This window comes from Sus scrofa, chromosome 1 (genome assembly GCF_000003025.6).
Source record: "Sus scrofa isolate TJ Tabasco breed Duroc chromosome 1, Sscrofa11.1, whole genome shotgun sequence".
Lineage (NCBI taxonomy): Eukaryota > Metazoa > Chordata > Mammalia > Artiodactyla > Suidae > Sus > Sus scrofa.
Window position 1 is genome coordinate 262,695,014 of NC_010443.5, and position 12,019 is coordinate 262,707,032.

At 40.8% G+C, this 12,019-nt stretch overlaps 1 protein-coding gene across 1 annotated transcript; it reads left to right on the top strand.

Annotated features, from left to right (window-relative positions):
- On the top strand, positions 8,194–9,113 carry LOC100523660 (olfactory receptor 1J4-like; the record flags this gene model as incomplete). The annotated part of the gene is made up of 1 exon (XM_003122145.2): positions 8,194–9,113. A coding segment is annotated over one exon (771 nt), but the record flags the coding sequence as incomplete, so codon positions are not given.

Sequence of the window (12,019 nt, forward strand, 5' to 3'; positions counted from 1 at the left end):
TGGGAAATCTAGAAACCAGTCTGTCAATTTGATGGGGCAGAGACTGCCTGGGAGACTAGAAAACAAAGCTGTCGCAGAGGAAGGGAGCAATACTCTAGGGGTGGGGAAGTGGAAAGCCACATCAGGGAACCTGGGAGAAGAGCATGGTCTGTGCCCATGCCGGGGAGGGGAGAGAAGAAGGGGTGGGTCCCCGTAGAATACTCCCCATGCCACAGCGAGCTTACAGGCCTGCTAGCAAACAGAAAGCTGTGCTTCCCAGTGCATCCCCTCCCACCACCCCTTATGCACTTGCCGGACTTGGGGCTGCCTGCCATCCTGGAGGGCTGGCCTCAACAATTGCCTGAAGCCTACCACTTCAGGGGCTCTCCCTGCACAGGCCTGCTTGCCCTTTGGAGGGGCTACACCTCTGCAGAGCAGCACCAAACACAACCAGCCACCTAGAAAAGGCCTGCAACCCATAAAAGCTAGAACAAGCCTAGCCAGGCCATGAAAAGATCTGCCTAATTCTCAGATGGTCTTTCTAAGTTGGGCTGCCCTGGGGAGGAGCCTCTTGGGTTTTCAGCGGCCCTGCTATATTCCAAAGCCCTCCGCGGGTGCCCCACTCCTGCAGAATAGCTGCTGAGCACCACCAGCCACATGGAGGAGCCCCTGCAGCCCAGAAAAGCTACAACAAGCTTGGCCAGACTGTGAAAAGATCTGCCTACATTCTCAGGCCATCCTTCTGAGTTGGGCTGCCCTAGGGAAGAGCCTCTTAGGTTCTCAGTGACCCAGATACCTGCTCCAGCCCCAAGGGGGCGCTGCCCTCCTGAGGAATAGCTGCCCAACACCACCAACCCCCTGCAAGAACCCCACAGCCTAAAAACACCAGAGCAAGCTCTGCATGACTGAGTGAAATCTGCTACCATTGGGGTGTAGACCTCCCAGTCCTGTCTGCCCTCAGGAAGTCCTCCTTTGCTTCACAGAAAAATTGTTGGCCCCATCAACACTCCAGAAAAGCCACACTGCCTCAAAAAAGATTGACCAACAACACCAGCCCTCAGGAAATATTCCACGGCAGTGACAAGGCAAACACTGCCCGCTCACTGAGAGTACAACTCCCTCAGGAGAAAGAAAACAACAAGCAAGATGAAGAAGCTGAGAAACCACCCCCAGTCAAACCAACAGGAGAACTCACCTAAAACAGTCAACAATGAAACAGATCTCTGCAGTCAGACAGACCAGGAGTTCAAAAGAGAAATAGTGAAAATACTGAAGGAATTAAGAGAAGATATGAACAGTAATGCAGACACCCTCAGAAAGGAACTAGAAAATATAAGGAGGAGCCAAGAAAAACTAGAACATTCATTTGCAGAGATGCAAACTGAACTAGGGGCAGTAAAAACCAGAATGAATAATGCAGAAGAACGAATCAGTGATATGGAAGATAGAATAATGGAAATCACTCAATCTGGTCAACAGACAGAAAACCAAATCAAAAAACTGGAAAGCAATATAAGAGACCTATGGGATAATATAAAGCGGGCCAATCTACGCATAATAGGAATTCCAGAAGGAGTAGAAAAAGATAAGGGGATGGAAAATATATTGGAAGAAATTATCGCTGGAAACTTCCCAAATCTAAAGGACACTGGGTTCAAGATACAAGAAGCACAGAGGGCCACAAACAAACTGAACCCAAACAGACCCACACCAAGACACATCATTATAAAAATGGCAAAAGTTAGTGATAAAGAGAGGATCCTAAAGGCAGCAAAAAAAAGCAGAATGTTACCTAACAGGGAACCCCCATAAGATTATCAGCTGATTTCTCTACAGAAACACTACAGGCCAGGAGGGAATGGCAAGAGATATTTAAAGTGCTAAAAGGAAAAAATATGCAACCTAGAATATGCTATCCAGCAAGAATATCATTTAAACTAGAAAGGGAAATAAAAAGTTTTTCCAACAAACAAAAGCTAAAAGAATACAGCAACACAAAACCCAGGTTAAAAGAAATACTGAAAGGGCTTCTCTAAACCAAAAAGAAAGGAAGGAAAGGGAAGAAAAAAGAAAAGAAAAAAAAAAAAAAAGAAGAAGAGGAAGAACTAGGACTGAGGAAACCGCAATCAGAGAGCAGTCACTCAAATAAGCCAGCATACAGATTTAATCATGAACATGCTTCAAACAAAATAAAATTAAAAAGAAAAAAATAAAAGAGTCATCAAAACCATAAAATGTGCGCAAGGGATGTTAGGAGGTAAATAATCCTTTTTGTTTGTATGTATGTCTCTCTTCTTAATTTTAATATAATAATGAAGTGTTTGAACTTACAGGACCATCAGGCTAAAATACACAATTATAGGAAGGGGTTAGCATACTTAAAAAACAGGGCAACCACAAGCCAAAACCAAATATTGCATTCACAAAAATGAAAAAAGAAAAAGAAACACTCAAGCAGATAATAACAGGAGACCATCCAACCAAAAAGAAAATAAAGAACGGAAGAATGGAGAACCATAGAATCAACTGGAACACGAGGTTCAAAATGGCAATTTATAATCATTAATCAATTATCACCTTAAATGTCAACAGTTTGAATCTCCCAATCAAAAGACACAGAGTGGCTGAGTGGGTAAAAAAGCAAAAACCTTCAATATGCTGCCTACAAGCAACTCACCTTAGGACAAAGGATACATATAGATTGAAAGTGAAAGGGTTGGGAAAATTTTTCACGCCAATAGACATGACAGAAAAGCAGGAGTTGCAACACTCATATCAGACAAAATAGACTTTAATACAAAAGACATAAAGAAAGACAAAGAAGGACACTACCTAATGATTAAGGGATCCATCCAAGGAGAGGATGTTACTATCGTCAACATATATGCCCCAAATATAGGAGCAACCAGATGCATACAACAAATATTAACGGACATAAAGGGAGATCTGGATGAGAATACAATCATGGTAGGAGACCTTAATACCCCCCTCACATCAATGGACAGATCCTCTAGACAGAAAACCAATAAAGCAACAGAGATCCTAAAGGAAACAATAGAAAAGTTAGACTTCATTGATACCTTCAGGACACTACATCCAAAAAAATCAGAATACACATTCTTCTCAAGTACACATGGAACATTCTCAAGAATCGACCACATATTGGGACACAAAGATAACCTCAGTAAATTTAGGAGCATAGAAATTATCTCAAGTATCTTCTCTGACCACAATGCCATGAAATTAGAAATCAACCCTGGGCAAAGGAAAGAGAAAAAACCTACTCCATGGAGACTAAACAACATGCTACTAAAAAACCAATGGGTCAATGAGGAAATCAAGAAGGAAAATAAAAACTACCTTGAAACAAATGATAATGAAGACACAACCTCTCAAAATCTATGGGAGGCTGCGAAAGCAGTGCTCAGAGGGAAATTTATAGCAATACAGGCCTTCCTCAAAAAAGAAGATCCCAAATTGACAACTTAACCCTCCACCTAAACGAATTAGAAAAAGAAGAACAAAAAAGACCTAAAGTCAGCAGAAGGAAGGAAATTATGAAGATCAAAGTAGAAATAAATAAAAAAGAGCCTCAAAAAACAATAGAGAAAATTAATAAAACCAAGAGCTGGTTCTTTGAAAAGGTGAACAAAATGGACAAACCCCTGGCCAGACTCACTAAAAGAGGAGAGAAAGAACCCAAATAACCAAAAATTATAAATGGAAAAGGAGAAATCACAACGGATACAGCAGAAATACAAAAAACCATAAGAGAATACTATGAACAACTATATGGCAACAAGTTTGACAATCTGGAAGAAATGGACAATTTCCTAGAATCTTACAGCCTGCCAAAACAGAATCAGGAAGAAATAGACCAACGGAACAGACCGATCACTGGAAATGAAATTGAAGAGGTCATAAAAACACTCCCTACAAATAAAAGTCCAGGACCAGATGGCTTCACAGGTGCATTCTATCAAACATATAAAGAGAAACTGGTGCCGATCCTCCTTAAACTCATCTCAAGGAGGAACAAAGGAAATTGGGCAGTTAAGTCAGTTGTCTTCTCTAACCAGAAGCTTTGGGGTGTGTTCCCTGGGGTCTCAGTCCTGTTGGTAAATGTGGATCTTCCCCGCTGATTGTTCTCCTTCTTGTAAACAGGTGTGGAAGTGCTAAATATCATCAGGCAATCGAGGCATAATAGATGAGTCCTCAGGTAGTAGCCTGGTCCAGCACAGATTGGAGCAAGGTGGGGAACCTTTGCTTGGCCTAGATGTGTGTGTTGATATGAGGACCTGGAAGAAGAGGGAGAGAAAATGTGTGTTCATATTGCTCATAAAACCATGTGTTTTTAGCGACTGATTCCCACAGTGACCTACATGGTGCCACCAGCCTCAAGTGGCCATAACATTAAAATTAACTAAAATGACCTGAAATCAAACGTTGGGCTCTTTAGTTGCACTAGTTATATTTCAAGTCTCCAGTAGCCACAGGAGACTGGTGCTGCTGTATTGGACAACACAGCTATAGAATATTTCCATCCTTGTGGAAAGCCCTATTGTACAGTGCTAGCAAGAGACCATGGAGGCTGGAAATCTGCAATACATGTGTGTGTGCTTGTGTTGCTGTGTGCATGTTGCTTCTTTTTAAGTTATTTCTTTGTTGGGTTTGATCACACATGATTCTCAGTGTGGGTAGTGGAGTGTCTGTGTATGAGAATATATGGTTTGTGAGTTGTGTAGGTGAATGGATGTGGTCTTGGCATTAAAAAAAAAAAAAAAAAAAACAGCTCATGGAGTTCCTGTCGTGGCGCAGTGGTTAACGAATCCGACTAGGAACCATGAGTTTGCGGGTTCGGTCCCTGCCCTTGCTCAGTGGGTTTAACGATCTGGCGTTGCCGTGGACTGTGGTGTAGGTTGCAGACGCGGCTCAGATCCCGCGTTGCTGTGACTCTGGCGTAGGCCTGCGGCTACAGCTCTGATGAGACCCCTAGCCTGGGAACCTCTATATGCCACGGGAGCAGCCCAAGAAATGGCAAAAAGACAAGAAAACACAAAAACAAAAAAATAAAAAAAAACAGCTCGTGAGGAGTAATTGCTATACACAAAACTGCACATATTTAATGTATATAATTTGAGGAGTTTGGACATGTGCACACACTTGTGAAGCTACCAGCACAATCTAGGTCATCAACATATCTCTCTTCTCTCAGAATGTCCCTGTGTCCTTTTTATATGGTAAGAAAACTTATCATCAGATCTACTCTTTTAAGGAATTTTGAGGTGCACAGTATAGTATTTTTGCTTCTAGGCATTGTGATGTGTAGCAGGTCTCTAAAATGAATTCATCTTGCATAACTGAAACTTTATTTCAATTAAATAACAACACTGCATTTCTCCTTCCCTCTAGCCCTTTCTGACTTCCATTTAGTCTCTGCTTCTATGAGTTTCTCAAAGCAAAATTATGCAATCTTTGTCCTTGTAGGACTTGCTTATTTCACTTAGCATAATATTCTCTATTTCATCCATTTTGTCAGAAATGGTAGGATTTCCATTTTTTAAGCCAAAATTATAATCCATTGTGTATATGTGCCACATTTATCCATTCATCTGTCGATGGTCATGTGGCTTGTTTCCATAGCTCATCTATTGTGCACAGAGCCTCAATGGATATGGCAGCACATTTTCATGTCTGAAATCGTGATTCCAGTCCTTTCTGGTCTACACCCAGAAGTGAGATTACTGTATCATGTGCTAGTTTTATTTTCAATGTCTTGGGGAATCTCCATACCACTTTCCATAATGGCCACACCATTTTACATCTCCACCAAGAGTGTAGAAGGGTTTGTGTTTTCATGTTTTTAAAATTGTGATTGAGAAAAGATTTCATTTTAAGGATGTAAGTAAGTTGGAGTGAATCCATACAAACCTCACTTCTGACTAGGATGAGCATAGGTTGGGGAAGGCCAAAAAGCAGCATCTGGGGTTTTGTTTTTATGTCACTATGTTTCATGCTGAGTGTCTGTTTTTGTGTATAACACACTGACACTCTCCTTCTCCTCTCCTGGATGGCTTTAGAGCAGAGAGGGTCATGCAAGGGCCTTGGAAATATGTGTAAGCATTTGACCTGCCCAGGCAGCCTCACAGCCTGAGTCTTCCTTTGTCTCAGCTCTAGACATAAACAGACAGCAACCAAGTCCTCTTTATGCTAAGTTGGTGGCACAGTTTATCCGGATGGTTTGAAGGCTCTTGAACTTCTCACAATGTTCCTAATTGATGTTTGATGATTTCCACATTTCCACTCTGGGGAACAATATGGGGTCAATTTTGGAAGCTTGTTGAATTAATCAGATGACTGTGAATTCTGATATAGGTCCTTGGTACTAGAGCACCTGCAATATCTTGGCTCTGTGATCACCTCACTGGGCAAATTCACATGTCCTTTGCTTTGCACGTATGCTCAGAACTGAGCCATTTTAGAGCCCTGGTGATGGAAGCGGAGAGACACAGAGACAATGGCAGATATTAATCAAGCTATTTCTTGGAAAAGTTTTTAAAACTGCAATGAGTCAAGTGCTGTAGACTAATCTTCAAGGGCCATCCATGGTCTGGGCCTGTACCATTTCCTGGATGGGAGAGCAAGAATCAGAGGTCAACTCATTTTCAGGAAGGTACTTGATCTTGCTTGATGGCCTCCTGAATGTTTGTCATCTTCAGTTCCTGATGTCTGCTTACCCATCCTGCCCAAGAAATGAGTTGATTTATTTAATTTTGGGATCACCCTCCTTTTGATTCCTATTTATAGTCAGTGTTTATTGACTTATGGTATGTTTTAAATTAAGAAAATTACTGTGATAGAATATATGTAAGAAAATGTAACATTTCAATAATTTTGTGTACATTTATGTGGCACTAAGTAATTCAGGTTGTTGTACAACCATCACCACCAGCCACCTCCAGAATTTTTTATTTTCCCAAACTGAATCTCTGTAACCCCTGAACAATAACTCCTCATTTTCCTCCCCACACCAGCCCCTGGCAATCGCCATTCCATTTTTTGTTTCTATTAATTTGCCTGTACTAGGAATCTCATATGAATGGAATCTTACAATATTTACTCTCTTGTGACTGCATGATTTTACTTAGCATAAAGTCTTCAAGGTTCATTCATGTTGTGGCTGCATCATGATTTCTTAACTTTGGTAATGCTGAATGGTATTCCATTGTATGTATAGACCAGATTATATTTATCCAATCATCTTGTAAAGACATGGATTGTTTCCATCTTTTGTCTACTGTGAATAATGCTGTTTTAAATATGGGTGTATAAATACATTTTGGTCGCTGCTTTCAATTATTCTGGATATATAATTGGAAGTAAAATTCCTTAGTCATATGGGAATTCTATTTAATTTTTTGAGGAACTTTCTTAATATTTGTATATTCCTTTCTCTCTCTCTCCCTGCCTCCCTTCCTACATTATTTCCTACCTTCCTTCACTTCTTCCTCTTTCTCTTTCTTTCCTTCTTTCTTTTGTATCTCTTACATTCATTCTAATGATAAAAATAAGATTTTGTGTCAAGCACTATATTTTGTACATGGTACATTAATCTTCCAAATAGTGCTTTAAGTGGTGGGTGCGTGTGTGTGTGTGAGTGTGCATGTTTGTGTGTGTTACACAGATATAAGCACATAAGCAGTCTGACAGTAGAGCCATGGGAGGTAGTGTGTCTTATTTATTACTCCCTCCCTACTGTCTATCATGATGTCTCCACTTGGTGCAAAAGAGAATGAGCAGTTCCTTATTGCCACTGAAGGGCTTGATTGAAATCATAGACTTTCTTCATGTGACTGTGTCAGTGTTCAGACAAATCATGTTGCATTCCTCCCACCAGATTGGATGAGGCATCAGTGTGTGTATACAGTGCAGTAAGACCTGTCTATACAATGAAACCATGTGACGATGTGGTAACTGCAATGGTCAGTACTTCTAGGTCCCAGGATTTTCTGCTTTCTTTTCATTCCCAGAAGAGAGAAAAGCAGCATGAGGAGTCAGAACCAGAGCATCGTGTCCAAGTTCCTCCTCCTGGGGCTCCCCATCCATCCAGAGCAGCAGGGCATGTTATTTGCCCTGTTCCTGGGCATGTACCTGACCACAGTGCTGGGGAACCTGCTCATAATCCTGCTCATCAGGCTGGACCCTTGCCTCCACACCCCCATGTACTTCTTCCTCAGCCACTTGGCCCTCACAGATGTCTCCTTTTCCTCTGTCACTGTCCCTAAGATGCTGATGAACATGCAGACCCAGGATCAATCCATTCTCTATCTAGGGTGTGTAACACAGGTGTATTTTTTCATATTTTTTGCTTTCATTGATAACCTTCTTGCTGTGATGGCCTGTGACAGGTATGTGGCCATTTGTCACCCTCTACGCTATACCATCATCATGAGGGAGGAGCTGTGCATATGTCTGCTGGCTGGATGCTGGCTCCTTTCCTGTGCCTATACCCTGACTCACACCCTCCTCCTGGCTCAACTCTCCTTCTGTGTCGACAACATCATCCCCCACTTCTTCTGTGACCTTGCTGCCCTGCTTCAGTTGTCCTGCTCAGACACCTCTCTCAATGAGCTGGTCATATTCAGTGCCGGGGCTGCAGTTTTCATTTTTCCACTGAGTGGCATCTTGGTCTCCTATGGCCGCATTGGGCTCTCCATCCTGAGGGTCCCCTCTATGAAAGGGATCTTCAAAGCCTTGTCCACCTGTGGCTCCCACTTGTCTGTGGTGTCTCTATTCTATGGGACAATTATGGCCCTGTACTTTTCCTCCTCATCAGGCCAGTCCCATGACAAAGGCATCATTGCTTCTGTGATGTACACAGTGGTCACCCCGATGCTGAACCCTTTCATCTACAGCCTGAGGAACAGAGACATGACTTTGGCTCTGGAGATACTTATCAGAAACAAGAACCTTTTCACCACATGAGAATCACCTAACCATGTTCTTATTTCACTCACTGACCTTGTCAGAAATGCCTTAAAAAGTTGTGTGTTTGACACCCATGTCTCTAGCACTTTCATCACTGTCCTTTAAATAGTCATTGTTATTGGATCAATCATTTTGCCTTTATAAATATCTCATCCATTTATTCCTCCATAACTCTAAATATATCATTAGCAATAAAACACATTTAATATTTTACTTTTCAAAGCATCAGACGCCTCTGTTTGTATGTGTATGTGTTTTTATATTTTATTTTTTTCCATCTGTTATATTATTATTACATTGGGTTTTTACAGTCTTTTAAAGTGTGTGTGTGTGTGTTTGTGTGTGTGTGTATGATATTATGGTCATCTCTTGGCCATTGTTTTTAAATTTTTAATTCATTAATTATTTTGATATATAGGTGAATTTCAGGTGTAGAGCAAAGTGATTCACTTTTAAATATATTACATAGTATATACTTTTTCATATTTTTCCCTTCTCTGTTATTACACAATATTTAGTGTAGTTCTATGTGCTAAACATTTGGTCCTTGTTTATTATCTACTTTACATATTGTAATGTGTATATGTTTACCCCAAACTTATAATTTGTCCCTCCCTCCATTCCCCTTTGGTGACCATTTTCTATACCTGTGAATCTATTTCCATTTTGTGTATAAATTTATTTTTAACATTTTTTCTGTTACCACATATAAAGAGTATCCTATGATACATGATGTTTTCCTGCTTGGCTTACTACATTTAGTATGATAATCTCTAGGCTCATCCATGTTGCCACAAGTGGGCATTATTTTATTCTTTATATGGCTGAGTAATATTCTATTACACTGTGTACCACATTTTCTTTATCATTCATCTGTTGATGGATATTGAGGTTGCTTCCATGTCTTAGCTTCTCACCTTCCAAAGCTATAAATATTCAGTTGAGTTTCTAATGTTCAGTTTTAGTAAAGTCCAAAACTCTTATGTTTTCAATGCATTATCAAGTTAATAAAGTACTATAGTTCATTTGCTAAACCTAAATAGTCTTTCATTTTGTTGTGATTTGACAATAGGGGAGGACACAGTAGTCAATCCAATTAGCAAATTTCCCCATTCCAGGAAGACTAATTTTTCCCCTAAATTGGATGTTTGTGTTGAGAACAGCCTATGGCTCTTGGATTAATTTTCATCTTAGAAATGGGTGTTGTCTTTTCTCCAGAGATCTCACTTCTGACATGAAACAATTAAATGCAAGAATTTATAAAGTTTTTTTTGTCTCTTGTCCTTTTTAGGGCTGCTCCCGTGGTATATGGAGGTTCTCAGGCTAGGGGTCTAACCACCTGCCTATGCCAGAGCTGCAGCAATGCCAGTTCTCAGCTGTGTCTGTAACCTACACCACAGCTCATGGCAATGCCAGATCCTTAACCTCCTGAGCAAGGCTAGGGATCGAATGCAAAAACTCATGGTTCCTAGTCAGATTTGTTTCTGCTGTGCCACAATGTGAACTCCAATTTATAATTTATGCACCCAAAAATATCTCCTGCATGACCACAATATGCCAGGCAGTTTTCTACCTTCTGGAAATGCACAGTAAAAAAGCTGTATCACCTCATATAGTTTACATTCCAGCACTCCTGCTCCAGCTCATCATGCTGCTTTTTTGTTTCCTATCAGGTTTTAACCTTCTGAATCACTGGAAACTTTACTTATTTTTAAAATTGTCTTTATTTCTTTACTGAGATGAAAGTTCTATGGAAGATGGGTTTCTATGCCTGAAATAAATTCTGAATTTTTGAAGTTAAGATAGTCTATGAATAAGGAGCCATAAAAAGGGGGGGAGGAAGGAGTTCCTATCTTGGCTCAGTAGTAATGAACCTATTATTCATGAGGACACGGGTTCAATCCTAGGCTTTACTTAGTGGGTTAAGGATACAGTATTTTTGTGAACTGTGGTGTAGGTTGCAGAGCTGGCTCAGAACCTGTGTTGCTGTGGCTGTGGTGTAGGCTGGCTACTGCAGCTCCAATTTGAGCCCTAGCCTGGGAACTTCCATATGCCATAGGTGTGGCCAAAACCCCCCAAAAGTAAAGGGGGGTTATAAGCAAGAGAGTTGGGTGGTAGTTCATAAGTTCACACTGTGTGGTCTAGGTAGAGCTCATTGGGATGGTAATATCCAAAGATGTTAGTGAGGACAGGTGAATGAGCCATGGTGATACATGGACAAAAGCATGGAGATCAGTACCTAAAATAATTTAGGTGAGATGGTGCCTGGCCAATTCCAGGGACATTAATGGGGCCTCTGTAGGTGGATGGGGTAAGTGGGAGAGGGATGATGGATGATTACATCAGCGATACCAGAGGTCCAGAGTTTTGAGCACTTAAGGTCATGGTAATCATATTCATCAAGATTCTCCAGAGAAGTAGAACAGATATGGTGTGTGTGTGTGTGTGTGTGTGTGTGTAAGAAAGAGTGATTTATGGAGTTCTTGCTGTTGCCCAAGGATTGGCTGCATCTCTCTGCAGTGGGTTAAAGGATAGAGTTGCCACAGCAGTGGCATAGGCTGCAACATCAGCTCAGATCTGATCCCTGGCCTTGGAATCTCCATATGCCATGGGGTATCCAAAAAGAAGAAAAAAATTAGAGAGAGATGTATTTTATAGAAATGACTAATATAATTCTGGAGGCTAGCAATTGTAAAGTCTGAAGTATAGGTTGGCAGGCTAGAACCCCAGTTTGAATCTGAAGGCAGGCTGCTGACAGAAGTGTTTCTTCTGTGTGGAAGATCATTCTTTTTCTTTTTTTTCATTTTTTTATTACTCAAATGAATTTATCCCATCTGTAGTTGTATAATGATCATAACAATCTGATTTCACAGGAGATCATTCTTTTCTTAAGGTCCTTAACTGATTGGGTGAGGTCCACCCTCATTATGGAGGAAATTCTGCTTTATTCAGAATTTTCAGATTATACTGTTAATCTCATCCACAAAGATAACTTCATGGAAACATCTGGAATTGTGCTTGAACAAATATCTGGGTGCTCTAGCCTTGCCAA